The sequence below is a fragment of the Haemaphysalis longicornis genome, unplaced genomic scaffold (genome assembly GCF_048455015.1).
Source record: "Haemaphysalis longicornis isolate Haplotype H1 unplaced genomic scaffold, Haemaphysalis longicornis Haplotype H1 scaffold_5, whole genome shotgun sequence".
In the NCBI taxonomy this organism is placed as follows: domain Eukaryota; kingdom Metazoa; phylum Arthropoda; class Arachnida; order Ixodida; family Ixodidae; genus Haemaphysalis; species Haemaphysalis longicornis.
The window spans coordinates 69,727,480-69,744,654 of NW_027526385.1; the positions used below are offsets into that span (position 1 = coordinate 69,727,480).

Sequence of the window (17,175 nt, forward strand, 5' to 3'; positions counted from 1 at the left end):
AGTTCTTCAGGTGAGGTCTTCGCCCTGCAGTGAACATATGAATGGTCTGTGGATGATGATGAATGTACGTTAAGTACACCAGATACAAGAGTAAGTACAGCTGACGTGACGCGGTGGCTTTAGTTGCAGGTTTCCTTTAGAAAGAAGCAACCACGGCTCTAAACCTTTACGGCCATCCTGATACCTGGGGGAAAAAGCTTGCAAGCCATTGTTTTCGTAACGGGCAACCACGACGAAAAAAGGGTAGAGAGAGATTAGAGAGACTGGAAGAAGAGAGAAAAGAGGGAGAGAGGATTCGGAGGGAGGAGAGAGGGAGGGAGCGGGAAAGTGCGAGAACCGTATCGGCCCCAGCGCGTTCCAAGTCGACGAAGTGACGGGCCGAATAACGGCTTCGATGATAAATCTCTGGGGCCCATTCCCGGCGGCCGCATCCATCTTCGCGTCCGGCGACGGCTGCACGGCGCAGCGTAAGTGCGGTTCGCGCGTCGACCACAAGGGCGGCGCTGCCTGCTTTGTCCGCCGACCGGCGGAGGATCTCGCAACTGCAAATGCGTCCCCAGAGCGCTGGCCGGATTCCTTTCCGCGGCCGTCGGAGACAACACGGTGACTGTGCGACAACGCCGTGCGGCCATAAATCCAGGTTCGGCGTCGGCGGAGAGCAGAGGGAAGAAATGCGGCCGACATAGTTCGCCAGCCGATTCGTCAATGCTGGCGACACGTTTTCTTTTTTTGTGTTTTGGCGGACAGAGAAGAATGGAACGGCGAGAACTGTCCAAACATCCGTCGGACAGCTTTCGCAACTGCACACTGGTACAATTTCTCAATTTACGCGGGTGCGAAGTTGGGAACAATGACGCATGGAGGCTTGATTATGGAGGCAATCTGTATTCTTTTCACTCGTGTACGTCCTTTGTCATCGAAGAGTTATCTTCGTCCGTGTGATAAATTAGTGAGGCAACAGAGGACATGGGAGGAATAATTTACACCGCACAGTCACTGCGTTCAGCGTGCTTTGTCTGCTACTTTTTTTCTGGGGTCGAATAACGGACCGCTTGCGTAATAGCAAGATTCCGCATGAAAGCATTTGTTTGCTTGTTTACTGCATGCCTTGTTACGCATACGGAGTTCTTTTGGGGAGGCGAAAAGGGAGAAGAAATAAGGTCGAAACTTTCTGGCATCAACTAATCGGGGGTAAGGATAGCGGTATATTCTTATGTAACGTGACTTTCAACCGGGAGGTTCCCGTTTGAACCCATTCCCATTTCACCCTTCCCGCTTGTTCCCTCCCGTTTCAACCCGGCGCAAAACGACCTTCCCGTTTCGCCCTTTCCCACTTGGCCCGTTCCCGTGTGAACCCGTTCCCATTTCAACCTTCCCGTTTGTTCCTTCCCATTTCAACCCGGGGCGAAAGAACCTTGCCGTTTCGTATTTTCCTATTTATTTAGCCCGCTCCCGGAATAACGTACCCAGTTTATGAAACGTTATAAAAAACATTTTCATATTATTTTTCATTTATTTCCGTTTGTCGCTGCGATAGCATGCTCAGTACATCCAGAGTCTTTGACTGCTTTTCAAACCTGGGCTTCACTTTTTGAATCTACAGACGACAAAATTTGGTTACAATTCAAGTCATATCAATTAACAATTTTTTGAAAATTAACAAAGCCTAACAAACAAATTAACAATTAACAAATTAATAAACAAATCTTTTAAATTACTAACAAGTCTTTTAAATTAACAAACCAAAAAATGATAAAACCAAAAAGCCCAGAAAAGCACCGCGGAAGCGCAAATAAAAAATCGCAAAAACACCCTCACTTTGAAAGAAATCGTATTTGGCGGACTAACACATTTAATCGTTATATTAGCGCAAGTGTACATCAATGTCGAAAAGAAACAGATGAAAACTATAAAAGATAAAAAGATGTATAAAAATAAAGTAACCCTATGTATCTGGATACATATACCACATCTGGCTATAAAAAAATCAGTCATGAGAAGCGGCGAAAATTATAAACTTAGCTTTGGATTTTATTGATTCTGTTTATTCCCGTCACTCTAGCGTACTCAATTTGCATAATAGGGCAAACCTTCAAAAACTTAAGCAGTGCAGGGTCGTCTCTAGCCTAAATTTTCTTTACTACAGAAACTTAAAAGTGTCGCCGGAATATTACCTCCAAGGGCCTTTCAGACGTTCAGCCAGAAGACATCATAGTAAGACTATTAGGCAGCCAATCAGCTCAATTACTATTAGAAAGTTCTCTTTGTTTCCTCGGGCAATTTCTTACTGGAATACGTTAACTGAACGAACAGTGAACTCGGTATCGTTAGGAGAATTTTCCCCACGTATTGTAAATATGTGTTCTGCTTGAATCGTCGTATTTTAAAATTGGAATACATTACGAATGCATATCCTTGTTCGGACCCCTTTGCGTCTTTTACATATTTATGTCTTTTACTTATTTGTGTGGGGCGTTATTTTTAAACTACGCTAACCAATACTGGTGTGCTTTTATGTTCGCTCCTGCATGAGCCCGACCAGGCCGTAAAGTATCAGTAAATAAATAAAAATATCTGCCCATTACTCACGTAGGAAAGGCATTTGTAGCCAATTATCAGATTTCTGCACATGTTTCTGCCTTTTTTTAAAGTCTCTCCTACGGACATCTTTGATCTATAGATCTCTCGAACCCGAAGACAAAGCTACGCTCCAAACAATGAGCATAAGAGCGGCTGATAAATAAATTTCAGCCGCACGTACGAACACCAACTGCAGAAAAATCCAATGCGTGCATTCCTCAAGATATTGGGTATCTTTATAGTACACTTTCGCCGCTACAAATTTTGTGTCAAAAGGGCAGTATCGACCTAAGGCATTCGAAAACTTTTATCGGCCGGAAATACCGGTCGATTCCGGAAAATTTGGTGCATACAAGTTTTTAGTGCATGACCCGTTGCTTGTAAGCACATTTTGGGGAACAGTTTCGAAGACGGTAACGCATATTTTCAGAAATTCAAATGGTTTGCAACAATGCGGGTTGAAATGAGAAGGGCGCTTTGGGCATACCCAGCTTTCTCGCTCAAAATTACAACCTCTCGGGAACCTAGAAAAACCACTTTAGGAAAATGATATTTGGCATAAAGCTAGACGTCAACGTGAAGAATAAAACGCTAAAAGAACATTTTAGGTTTCTTTTTTGTGTAATTTTTTTGTGTAATTCGCTGTCAAATCTAACTCCCCATGCACTTCTATGGGATAGTTCCCATGGCTCAGGAACCCAGTCCCGCAACGTGCGCGACTTGAAACTGTGCACAAAGCAAGTATTCACCCCAAATATTAGCTGTGCAAACGAAGTTTTCGTTTCGCTAAAAAATTGCAGAGTAATCACTGTTGAAAGGACTGCCATGAGCGGGAAAGCTGCACATGGAGCGGGTTGTAACGGGAAGGTCGTTTCGGAAACGGGCGCACACGGGACGGGTCAAGCGGGAAGGGCGTTTCGGGAATGGGTTCAAACAGGAAGGGGTCAAACGGGAATGGGTTCTTTCGGGCTACACCCCTTTCAACCAACATAAGCTAAAGTTGCAAACCTTGTGTCATCGGCTCAGCTAGTGAAAGTACAGAATTTAAAACGCCTCTTTTTAGTATTTACGTTCGTATGTGCTAGCATTAGAAGCACATTCAAAAGTGCCGTTGTTGCAGTTAACCACCCTCTCGCCCGTTTGGTAACGTCACGAGTGTAGCGAAACACCCAGATGTCTGTACGGCTAGCCCCAGAACGGCTACCGGACTACACTCCTTGGACTTAGGGAATCGTCAGCGGCCTCTTATCGCTTTCTTTCGCAAGGCTAGAATTTTGGTATATCTTTGTATATGCTTCAGAGAAAACTTTCGCATTAAAAAAGATGAATCCCCCCCCTCGTGCGTAACACAAAACGTGTTCAAGAAAAGGGAAAGTTGTTAATTATCATGGAGCCAGTTATTATTTGAAACGAGAAGACTTAGCTTAAAGCGCATTGTGAATAACTGAAGTGACTCCGGTACTTCGTAAGACGGCCGCGCGGAAAGAATGATATTTGTTTTTTGTTATTTCTTTGAGCTTTCTAAACTAACTAAGGGCTCAGGATCCTTCCGAGTTTTTCAATAGAAGGATCATGCTTAACTATATAAAAGCGGTACAAATGGGAGTTCATTAAACTAACACTTGTGACCCCCCCCCCCCACCCTTTTATGCAATAACAAGATCCATTTTCGCGGTGACTTCTTTTTCTGTGATCATTTTAAAACACTCCACTATTTAAACCCCTGTAGTAACAATATTGTTACAGAAAGACGTAAACAGTGGCTATCCGCGCCGTTTTCGCGGCTAAAGGCGAGTAAGCACGCAAGCGGCCCATAGTTTCGGAATCTGGGCTAAGATGGTCGCGCATAAAAAAACCTTTACCTCAGCCACCACAGTTAGCTGGTTAGCGTCACCTTTCCATAGCCTCCACGTGACATCATCCCCATCATGACCCTAAAGCATCGCCCGGATCATCAATAGAAAGGTTCCCCTGGAGGTCCTCATTTCGGGGAGATTCGCCCCAGCTCAGTCCTTCAGTGACCCCGCCAATGTCCCCAGCCCTGTGGTCCCAGCCTGTAACACACCTGAAAATAGTCGAGACGTGACCCGCCGTGACCTAAACTCGATGATGTCGCTCCCCGTCTCAGTACACCCAGGCATATCGAAGGGCTTTTGACGTTTGTTTGCTGCATTGGCCTACATCGCAGCCCCCGGGGTTGGCGTTCACCGAGCACAGCCCCTTAATTTGTGGCGGAATTGAATTAGTTGCTCTTTGTCCTCTTCTCAGTGCTCCCCTCTCCGCTGTCGAACGGACAGGCGCACTGAACTGGGGAAGGGGGAGGGTGCGTTACAGAAATAACTAAACAGTGGTGCGCGCCATGACCGTGCAAGAAAGCAAGAAAACGACGGATCAAACAGGTGACACATAGTTTCGGTATTGGGGACGAAGATGGCAGAGATCGTCATTTTGCCACCATCCACCGTGGTCTGTGTCCCCTGTGTAACAATATTGTCCAAGTTGGCGAGAATGAGTTGCATGTTGTTTCCTCCTCGAATGTCTGAAGCCATAAACCGACTTCTTATGAGTGTTTTCGGTTAGCAAACCGCTAACGCTGAGCCAATATGCGAAAAAGTTCGGATCTACATGCTAACCAGGAAACTCTGAACTATTGTGTGTGCGGCCTCGAAGGATCAAAAAGGACCCAGAGGGCATCTACATCGTCTTGGAGGGAGGGACACACAATCAAGCCCTGCGAATCTCTTCGAGTGCTTGATGTCCCCATTCGGGCCGTTGGTAAAACCAAAATAGCGATCCAACGTTTCGACAAAAAGCAGTGAACAGGTTATTCACAAGACACGCAGAGTGGCAAATAGACACGAGGACTGAAGGAAATGGACATTCTTCGCCTCGTTCAGGCACGTGTGCTCTCCAGAATCACTTACGCCATATAGAATTTGATTTTAAGCAAGAAAGACACCGATTAAATCAACACCCTCGTACGGAAAGCAAGAAAGCATGCCCTAAGCATTCCCATGAACGCTTCAGTCGACAGGCTGCTGAGAATAGACCTGCACAATACGGTAGTGGAAGGCCCTCTTTCACGCCAAAAGTCAAGACTGAGGCGGGAAGAAGAGTCCCCGGGAAGATCAAGTGGACTTCCAAGACTGTAAATCAGGCCTTGAAAATCCTGACCAACGGAGAGCGCAAGTCACTCTTAGTCCTCTTCCCAGGAATCTGCACCCGGTCCGCCACACAGGGCGGTGGGAAGCAAGAGCTAAGGACTTAGAAAAACGTATGGCGCAGACCAAAACACGGTCTACACTAACGCAGCAACTCTTTCTGGACGAAAGGTCAAGACAGCAGTAGTGACGACCAAGCAAGGTCCCGCCGCAAGCATTACAGTGACAACAAGTTCATCTAAACAGGCGGAAGAATTAGCCATCGCGCTATCGTTCACCTAGACCACAGCCCGTACAATCATCACGGACTCTCAAGACGCATACCGAATTTACCAATGGGGACGGGCTACCCCTGAAGCACATCCTATACTATCAAGTTGATCCCCCCGACAGAAAGGTACAAATCGTGTGGACACCTGCGTATGCCTCCATGGATGGTACCGAATTTGCTCACCAACAGGCCCTCGCACTGACCAACCGGGCCCTCGAGAGTACGGCAGAGCTTACCCTGCTCACTACATTTCAAAAAATTCCTCAGCACTCGACTTAACCTAAGCACCTGACTTGACCTAATTTAACTTGACGTTTCAACTTAAAAGTATGAACACTTTTTATACTGAACAGCAAGTCGCTGTCTTAAAGAAGTCTTCCGCAGCTTTCGCAGAGCTGCATATTGTGCACAAGGATTGTACCGAACAAAAATCGCACACGTGTAGGCGCTACCCAAACACAGCGACGGAAAGAGAAAAAGAATAATCTAGAAAGGAATGCGATAGAATGAGGTCTGCCATTCTATATCAAGGAAACGTTCCAGTAAAAAAAAGTGCCGCCATGATTTTTACAATTGTTGTAACACAAGAAATTGCAAAACGAAGACGCGGATGGTAAGAGTTGGATCAAATAACGAGAGTAATTTTGTATGCCTGCGCACTGCTAGTACAATTTCTGTACCCTCGTTGAAGATTTAGAGCCCTATCATTTTAGGTTTCCAAATTTCCAGCAAATGTTTTCAATGTTGGCACTTCAAAAACCGCCAAACTGGCACTTTAACTAGGGTTTTTGGCGATTAAGGCTGTCGTGATAACCTCGAAATTTTGCCTCTAAGCTTCTGCTCTCCTCCCACTTTCTCCGACCACGTTGCCAACAAAGAGCTCCTTTAATTTATGACGTTACGCCACCGCACACTGGCGTCAGCAGCACCGTGTGCCAATAATGGGACAAGCGCAGCTCCTCTAAAAGACGCCAGCCAAGTCCACAAACCGCCCAAAAGACAATAGAGCACGGACAATTTTCGTTCACGACGCATACGTCGTTCACGGCCGGCCCGCCTGTACCAGACCCTTACGGCGTATGCGGAAACGTCCCTTCCTCGTGTTCCAAGTGGTGCTGCGGCGTCGCGAGCCGCAGTCGAGCAACTGTCGTTGACACAATGGCGTCGTATAAGCGAACAGGCGGTCGGTGGCAAACGCGGGGTCCTCCCCCGCGCTCGGAAGCCCAATTTTATTCGGAGCGAAAGCCCATTTTTCACTGCGCCGACGACGTCGCTGGGACATTCTCCGAGGCGCTCCGTTAAGCGCGTAAGCCCGCCCTGTCTGTTTTAGGGAGCACGCGCTGGCGAGGGTGGAGCGGGGGGGAAAATGACAAAATGGCGGCGTACCCTCCCCTACTCCGTACCCTTCGGGGCACTAAGCAAGAGCGGCGTCCGCCGAACTGCGGGACCCTTTCCCCGACTCGCTCCCAACCTTTCCCCTTGTTCCCCAACTCGGTTTGCTCCGTCGTAAAATGGGGAACAGTTAGGGAATGAGGGAGAGGGTAATGACCGGCGTGCCGAGAGGGGGAAATCATCGGCGTTGTCCCTGTGGCGGTGATGTGGTGAGCGGCTTTTGAGTTATGGGTTCGCCGCTGGAAAACGGCGTGGAAGCCGCGGTCATAACGGATCCGCGTTCTTCCCTTTTTTATTTGCGGGACGTGTGACGCGCGGGGGTGCAGCCCCGCTTTTTTTTTTTTATCGCGTCCCCTTTTCCCCACTATCGTCGTCGCCGTCGAGTGCGCCCCACAGGGTCGTGCCGGCAGGAAGTCGTCTCGGATGTGCCGGAATGCGAACGGTGTGAAGAAACAATTGCCGCTTATCGCGCGCGACGGAAACGTGAAGGGTGAGCGGTTGGCCTTTGTGTGAAAGACGTCTTTCGGGTGAAATTTCCACGTCAGCGGTTTCTGTTCTGGCTAGCGAGACCCCGGAAGGGGTCATGCGTTATTTGAACGCGTTCAGAACCATCCTGCAGGCATATTACAATGTGGAGGTTGTGGGAAGAAGCATGGAACGAAGTCTACTCAAAAATAGGGAGTTGTACCTAGATCCTCACAACCGGTGCAAACAGACATCACACACAGGAATACAACACATTGCTGTGTTGGGTGCTTTGTTGTCTTTCCATTTTCTTTCTAGAAGCCAAGACCCAGGGCTTCCTGGGCTAAGAAAGTCTCCCACGTGGTGGCCAATCAATCAAAAAATTTTACTGCTCTATGAAACCTTTATAGGTCCTCCTCCTCATTTCCTTTCATGTTTTTCTTGGTCTGCTTTTCTTTCGTCTACGTTAGACTGACGCTCCAAGATACCGCTGAGCAGAAACACTTATCTTTTGCGCAAGACTCTGCATGAATATACCATTTACATTCCTCTACACTACACAGGACGATGAGCTTTAAGTAGGCGAAATGCCATCCGAATACCTCAATGAGCGGCAAAATATTGCGCTGTTCAGCGATATATCCCGTCATAGTTTCAAGAAGAACCTTAGACAATGAAGATTACAGAAGGCTCTAGTAATAAAGCCCGAGTGGCAGGTTGCAGTGGCAAAGCGTCACGGATGCTCCCTAGCCAACGCGACACCTCGAAGCTAGTAAAGAAACATACTTTGCCACGAAACGTGCTCGCTCTTTAGAACGATTGATTGAGACTACCGCTATAAACCACCCTGTTCTTATGACCATACAATAGTGTATTCGAAGGCAAGTGTCATCTGGGGCTATATTAAGCTACACACAAAGGACGTATCTTATTGAATAATTTCCCCCAATATCGGCCAACAGTAACAAGAAAACTGTAATTAATTAGCCTACGTACCTCGTGAAATTAAACTAAGACACTCCGCAACACTCACGATAAATGCTTTCACTCTTTCCTTCGCGTCTGGAAGCACTGAGACAGCTACATCGAGAGCACGGAGCGGCACTGTGTGATTTGCTCGTCGCAGCAGATAAAACTCCCGTTTCTGCTTTGAATGTGTGGCTTTAGCAGTTATGGAATGCGTTCATTGTTGAAACTGCAAGGAAGCCGGTCAATAGCCGCCACACCGCTGTAATGACGTAATTACAGCGGTCGAAGAACTCCAGGGCCGGGAAAGAGCGAAAAACCTTTTGAGAAAGTTTACAAGTTATCCGATGGGCACAGAGCAGTAATTTTGGACTGAGGTACTTTGCGACCCCTCAATCTAAGTACTGGACGTGTTCGTTGAGTAGGCCCTGCAAACAATGAAGACATCGGAAAAAGTTGCAAAAAATCGTTTAGGGTTTCTTTAAGTACGTGCGCTTGAAGAGTTCATTAAAGCCTACCGTGGATTCAGGCTCAGGCGGTCTCGCCGCAGACTCTGGTAGGCTATGGCTCACTCAGTCTCAGGTGGACTCAGGCTCACCCAGTCTACTTGTCTCGCGCCTACTTGTCTCACGCTCACTCAGGCTCAAAGTAACGCGTCATTTTGAGCCTCAATGAGACGGATTGAGTGGACTCAAGAGCAAGTCCCCCGACGTTTAGTCAGATGTCCGAGTCCGGAAGTTTTAAATAAAAACACGTCTATTGCACTAACCGTGTAATGCCTTGAGGTACGTCTTGCCGGCCGCGATCAGTTGCCTGGCACAGGGGTTGAACTTCTCCAAGATGTTCTGGAAAGAGCAGTGGAAAAAAGATTGCCATAAAGGAATGAGCACACATATTATCACTGTATTGCCAACATTGCTTAAGTTCTAAACCCTTCGAAAAGCGAAAGCTCCTGGGTGTTCGATATTTCGCTTTACGTTAGAGAACCCCAGGTGGTCACAATTAATCCGGGGCCCTCCACTACGCCGCGCCTCGTCGCCTGTGTATCGTCGGCGCGTTAAACCTCATAATCAAATCAATCAAAGTTCTAAACGCTCCGCACAGCACTGGGGTTCACGGAAGCAAAACAGTGGAGAAGCTTTAAGATTAGCGCCGGAAGTTAGCACCTTAGATATGCAGGTTCCCCCACGCTGAATTTTATTCGGTGCTTTTCAAGTATGCCTAATGATTAACAACGCAGTAGTAGTGCATCTCTAAAGGATCAATTTTGAGCCCCCAGTGCCCTCACGCACACTTATTTCTTCATAGCTTTTACGTTGACAGCAAAATATTACAAGAAGCAGGGGCAATCAAGGAGAAAACCGCCCACGTATAGTCGCCTCCTCCACGGCCGTCCTTTCCATTGCGCTGTTGCCCTTAAGACAGCCTTTCCTGACTTCCAAGCAAGGAGCCAGATATCTTTCACTAACCATTTTCGGTTGATTTTCTGCTCAGCCATGGTTCCACCCGAGTTTCTAACCACAACGGGCCCGTGGGATGAAGTACGCCAGACGCGTCTCTAACGCTACGTGTCCTGGAACTTACAGCAGGTTACACTTCCAGGTTTATAAATCATTTTACCCCGCCCCCATCCTCCCCACTCCAAAAGCACTACCAAACCAACGCAATAATACCGCTAGTCAGAGATAAACAATAGTGCAGAATATGTAAACTAAGAGTGAACCATGCGCTCCGGAGCTATCCAACTCCCGTTTATGGCACGAGTAGTAAGAGTGCACCGGACCAGATCAAGGTACATTTTTCCTTGCATTAAGCATGAACCGAGCGCATCTCCCTAAACCTTTACGGATATAATCCAGAGGCCCCGCGACGTATATTACGACAGCGTAAAACAATCGATCCGGGTATCGCTGCAGACATTTTCGGCTAACTAAATTCGTGCATGCAACGCAACGAGAGAAAGTTGCCTTACAAAACAAGATAACAAAAACCGCCGGTCTGAGTGAGGGGAACCCCCAGTACGGTGCCTCCCAGGCACCCAACCGCGAAGACGGTGTTGGTTCCTGTTTTTTTTTTTCTTCCATTTCTCATTCCTCGCACGCATCGTTGGCGAAATAACTTCTCCTATTTTGGCGTTCAAGCCGCCGCGGTTGCTACTCCCGAAGCCAAACCCCGCGCAGCGGGGTCCAGAAATAGACCCTGCCTCCCTGCGCGGACTAGGCGGTTGGTGCTGGCACGAGCCGACTACCTTGACAGCTGCCCAGAGTGTGGAGGATCCGAGGCGAGTATGGATGCGGGTTTAGGACATCTTAGTCAGCGCGCAGTATGACAGTACAAGATGGAAGACGCGGAATGACAGTGGGCCTACAGAGCTGTGCTGTTGTTCCTCTGCATTCTTGTCCCGAGGTCTTGTGCGCTCCTGCATAAAGATGAATGCTTTTGAACTCGTCCACTCTGCCTTATTATTGAGTAGAGAATACTCCTTATGTTCTCAGACATTAGCTTATCGGGAAGACTCCCAAATAATGAAAAGTAAGCTACCCCTGCCACTCAAAAGAAAGATCTAGAACCAGTGCATACTGCTGGTGATGACATGCGGAGCTGAAACTTGGCTTTAAAAGCGGGAACCAGTGTTAAGACGCTACACAGGTAGAGAAGACATGTACGGGTAGTGTCTGTCTCCTTATTTGTAGTGTCTGTCTTCTTACGAGTAGTGTCGGTCTTCTTAAGTAGTGTCTATCTTCTTACTGACTTACTAGGCAGCTAGAAAGCAAACTTAGGTCGGCTCAACGGGCCTCGTAAATAATGTTTCGAGTAACACTCAGGGACAGGAAACGAGCTACCTGGACCAGAGAAGAAACTAGAGTAGATGATATTATAGGTGAAATAAAGAAAAAAGAAATGGACTTGGGCGGGCCATGTAGTAAGACGAGATGACAACCGGCGGACTACCAAAGTACCAAAGTAACAGAGTGGACACTGAAAGGCGGGCCTAGAAGAAGGGAAAGGCCAATAACTCGATGGAGGTAAGACATAATGAAATTCGGAGGTAAAGAATGTACTTGAGCAGCGCAGGAGAGGAGCGGCTAGAGGTCACTGGGAGAGGCGTTCGTACTGCAGTGGACCTAACTCGGCAGTTGATTAGGATGTTGGTTTTGAGCCACAGCAGGGACAAGAAATCTACTGGAATCTTTCGTTGCTGTTAAACTTCTTGGAATGTCGCCAGGAGCTCTAGTGTCTCGGGCGAACGTGGGCAACGGCGTATTTTTTTTTTTTTGTACAATGGACGTATAGTATTTCATTTGCTGTCGTAAAACCAAGCATCCATGTTTATTTAAATAAATAAACACTGCGAATATCACTTATGTATTGATGTCTTGCCTCGGATATGCGCAATGTACTGTTTCTGCGCTACAATGTTCACCAGTATGAACATTGCCACCACATTTATATGTTTATAAATGGGTTAGCCTATATAAACGACTCGTTCAACATCTTGTTAACTATGGCCGGGCGGCTGAATCTAGGTACAGATACACAGACGGACAGACCTAAATTTCTGCGTCCACGTAACCCAAGGAATGCTATCGTGTGTAAAGTACTAATTTAGCGTTTAGTGCGCTGAAAATAGTACCTGAGTTATGAGGTTGGGTGGCTCGAGGTTTAAGTTATGGAGCCTAGCGCTTTCATCCTTTTGCTGCGCACTAAATAACCAGCCAACTAACGTGCTCAACGTCACCTGTAGGCACAAAACAAAATTCACGCATCTCCACGAAGTGAATCATCACGAGTGGGCGAAGCACTGGGGATCGTTCTTACCTTAAATCACCCCTGGCGTTGCCCACTCGCGCATGTAAATGAGTGACAACGCGTGCGTACAGTATATACCATTCCAATCCAATCCAATCCGATAAAATTCAATTTAATCCAATCCAATACGTTTCAATCCAATCCATTTCAATCCAATCCAAATCCAAATCCAATCCAAATCCAATCCAAATCCAATCCAATCCAATGCTACTCGCGGATGCGCAACACTGTGCACACGGACGCCAAGCCCCGGGCAAAGCGAGGTCCTAAGGTGCTTCGCCCCTAAAATGTACAAATACTGGGATTTGTCTACTCATGCGTGGACATTACTTCCAGTGCGTTGACTAACCACCATAATTATTCAAAGTCGGCTTCCCCTATCGTAAAAAAAGTTGATGTTAGAAAGCCATCCCACAGGGGCAATGTAAACAGATGTGAATCAAAGTATGAATGCCTCATTTATTTCTCAGAAGCGCTCATACACAGAGTCTCTTTCAAGTCGTCTTGACTATTATACGCAGCTGCATCGCTAACACATCGTCCTACGCATTCTCTTTCCTTTCTGTAAATTCCTTATTGATCGTAAGGTTGCCAATTATCTCGATTTTTACGATCGCAGCATTAACGTGACCAATATGCATTTATTTTGGACGTATGAGGCGTCGGCTTTTTCGGCACAGGGCTCGCATAAGAATGCTTCCACATTGATACAGTTGACGGTTCCGGGAACAGAACCAACGATACGACACCGAGCTGAACCGCACAACGCATTAGCCTGCGATCCACCGCACAGCGTCAGAGTGCCACAAATACGGCTTCCTGTAGCCGTGACACATAAACATGCGTGCTCAGAGATATACGTTGCGAGTTTACGAAAGCCCCCGGCGTACGAACGAAAAAAAGAAAGCACTCCTGCTGCGACAACAGTCTGGAGCTCGCTAAAAGGATGCGTAGGTGCAGCAGAGCGAACACACCGGGTACAGGAAACGCGAGAACCGCGGGGACCTGTAGGGTTACGTGCGTTTGACATCGACGGTGGTGCAACCGCGAGCCGATTCACTGAGCCGCCGCCCGCGGCATATCTAATTAAGTATGCGGCTGACTTCCACCTCGCGAAACGAGAGCCTCCCCGCTCACTCGCCGATCCAATGCTTAGGAGCGGTTTTTTCTCTGCGCGCTTTGCTGACGCCGCACCCGGCTTCTTCCGGTTAGGTTGCCCCGTCTTCCGCAAGCCCATAACAACGCGTTTGTTGCCTGAGTGACACAAAGGGTCCGCGTATCTGCTCTCGACGAACTAGGCGGTGGCGCGTCACAATATTAGCGAAGTGGTTCGCTAACTCGTCGAGGCATGCGAAAACAGTCCATTTCTGGTGGTACCTTTTCTTCTTGGTGGTTTTCTGTTGTTGTTCCGGCGTCTGTAGTTAGATAGTTAGATAGTTCCGGATAGAATGTCGAACGCGTACTATACTTTTGCGGGCACTGCCTTGCTGCCTCGCTGAAGGCGCGAAATTCGAAGGGAGGGTATTTCTTTTGTATACGTTCGAATTATACGTGAAAAACACATTCCGTGTTACCGCCGCAGTGAACAGGAGGTTAGAGCGAACATATTCGAGGTTGGTTGGGCTGTTTGTTTCGGTGGCAGCGTTCACTGATTATGAGGTTTTTACGCGCCGACGCTACACACGCGACGAGGTGCGGCGTAGTGGAGGGCTCCGCATTAATGTTGACCACCTGGGGGAGATCTTTAAGGTACGGCGAAATGTCGAACACACGGGCGTTTTCACTTTCCGGCTTCACAGGAAATGCGGCCGCGCGGCCGGGAATCGAAGCCGCGTCCTCGGGCTCAGCAGTTTGCTGCCGCAGTACTGCCATCGCAGTCTGCTGTCGCAGTAATTCACTATCATTAACGAATTTTGCATAATGACCCGGCATCCGTGGTTTAGTATGCAGGAAAGCAGACTTGGTTGTAGCCGATGCGACTCCCTACATTTAATTAAGCGTAGGCCCGGCCAGAAGTTGGAGCGCCGAAGACGAGCGGCCGCCCATGTGAGCAGTCGTGTTAGATCTGATGCATGACAAAGCTGACGCTGCCGGGCAAGCACCGCTGATGATCATGATGGCGCTGATGATGATGATGGTTTCGCTACAAGTCTCAAGTCTATATAGATTGTCGTCTGCGCTCTCATTTCCAAAAGCACTGGCTATCACAAGTCCTCGCGAATACGTTTAAACCGCTGCCGTTAGTCTATATAATGGTGTCGCTACAAGTCTATATAGATTGTCGTCTGCGGCCTCATTTCCAAAAGCACTGGCTATCACAAGTCCTCCGGAGTACGTTTAAACAGCTACCGTTAGCGTGTGAAGTTCACACAAACAAGCATCGTCATAGCATAGCGCCTGTGAGCTCACTGTTGAACCAAATACAGAAACGCTTTAGAATGGGCTGTAACACAGCAGGCGCTAATATGTTGGCACTGGCAAATATGTCTTTCCTTGCAGGATGGACAAAATAGACTATGCACAGGTGGACAGAGTGTCGGGAGAGAACCAGCAGCCGCTGCGGCATTCCTTCTCTCCCCTTTTTGCCGAGACGCGCAAGAGCGGCTGAGATCGGCGTACAGTTCCCGCGATCCATTGACGACGCCGGGCCGGTAGCGCTCGCTCCTCCCAGCCGGCGCATAACTCCGTACGACAATCTGGCTTAAGCGCTCGCTGCCCCAGCCGACGGAGAGCAGTTTGCAAAAGGTGCAGGGGTGGCGTGTATTCACATTAACAGTGGAGCTGTTGTTGCTGGCCGTACAGTATGCGTCGTCTTCGCAAAAATCATGGATCACAGTAACTCCCGCCGTGTACGACACTCGTGAGCACGCGCTTTACGAGGAGCGTCCGGCGTCGTAAGGCTTGCGCGTGGTGCTCGCAAAAAATGCAAAGAAAACAGTTCACACGTGTCCTCGCCTCAAGGCGGGAGCAGACGACAACAGACGCCCAGTTCGAGAAGCCGGTTGCCGCCGGTTCTAGCTCGTGCAGACACGTTCCACTTGGGGAGAATAGTGAAAGCCTGCGGACAAAACGATCGGGCCCTCCAGTCGTGCATGAGGAGGACGACGATATAGATGGATATGATGAGTACTACTACCGCAGTGAAAACCGACGACGAAACACGTCAATAAACTATTTCAAAGGTAACAAAAGCGTGAGGTGGTGTGTCCTTCAGTGCTTACATGAACAGAAATCCTCCAGCTTCGCTGTTGTTCACGCCCTGCGCGACTTTGGGCAAGCTTCGCCAATAGTTTCGCAAAGATGATAGTCTTTCTCGGGCTACTTAAGCCCAGAAATTTTGGTCTATCTGTCAGTCTGTTTGTCTAGGACTCGGTTCAGCCACCCGGCAAAAGTGAAACAAAATCTGCGCATAGTCTTATATAATTACAGCCAAATCTAGACGTCTAAGTCCGGTGTCAGTGTTCATAATTGTCAACATTGTTGAATAAAAAAAAGACATTACGCAAACATAAGGCGGAACATCAATACATGAGTGATATTTGCAGTGTTCCTTTATTAAAAAATGTATGGATGCTTCGCTTTTGCGATAGCAATTGATATTCTACATTTACTGCAGAGAACCGTTGCCTGCTGGTGCCCGCGCTTCTGGCGGCATTTGAGAAATCACACGGCAACAGCACAAAAGGTTCCACTAGATAGGTTCCATGTCCTGCTTGGAAAGCACGTGAAGTAAGGCAACGTGGTTATATAAACGTTGAAGTACGGCGCCTCAATTCACGCGCGTCTCCGCCGTACTGCAGCGCTGGCATCGACGCACCAGGCCAGTAGCAGTGGAACGCGGTAAATTTAAATTGACCTGAGCAACCCTTTAGTGTGTTTACCTTGGGAGGAGCGCGACGGAAGAGTAACAGCCTTAGCAGTGAGCGGGAAAGCAAATGGAGGCATTTACTTTTCAAATGCCGACAAAGACTATCATCTTTTGTCGACATTTGCAACGAAAGGAGCAGATACGCGGCCATTTTTTGCCCGCCTTTGCAGAAGACGGGCTACAATATCGTGTACAGGGCACCGCCCGGACTGCAACTCGCAAAGTGGAAAGACTCGGACACCGCTATCGCCATGGCGCGGGCGATGAACATGCCATTGAAGGATTTCGTGAACCAGGTCACCACTCAAGTACGGCGGACGCCGTACTTGAGTGGCCGCCTGCTTGTCGCTAGCACGCCGCACGAGGAGCTTGTGGATTGATTGACCGACATTGCCCAGCTACAGGTATGAACAAAAGTATACAAGTTTGTTCCATACCTCAAGCCTTAACCGAACACGAGCGCGGGAATGGTGGCTGGAATCACCGGCTGGCTGACGAACGAAAGCATCCTGGAGTACATTACGGCACCGCAACGTAAAATAGTATCCCCCAGACGACTAGGGAACTCGTCGGCAGCTTTGCTCCACATCAAGGGACCGCATGAACCCTTACATTAAAAGAGTAGGGACAATAACCAGATGCTGTCCCTATCGCAAGTCAGT

General features: G+C 48.1%; 1 protein-coding gene across 2 annotated transcripts in view; it reads right to left on the reverse strand.

Moving 5' to 3' along the window:
• Irsp53 (Insulin receptor substrate 53 kDa) overlaps positions 1 to 17,175 on the reverse strand; it is a 143,654-nt gene that overhangs the window by 85,117 nt on the left and 41,362 nt on the right. For both annotated transcript variants that reach the window (XM_077670672.1, XM_077670673.1), the window contains exon 2: positions 9,605 to 9,680. In XM_077670672.1, coding sequence (XP_077526798.1) covers positions 9,605 to 9,680 — 76 coding nt within the window. The remainder of the gene's footprint in view (positions 1 to 9,604; positions 9,681 to 17,175) is intronic.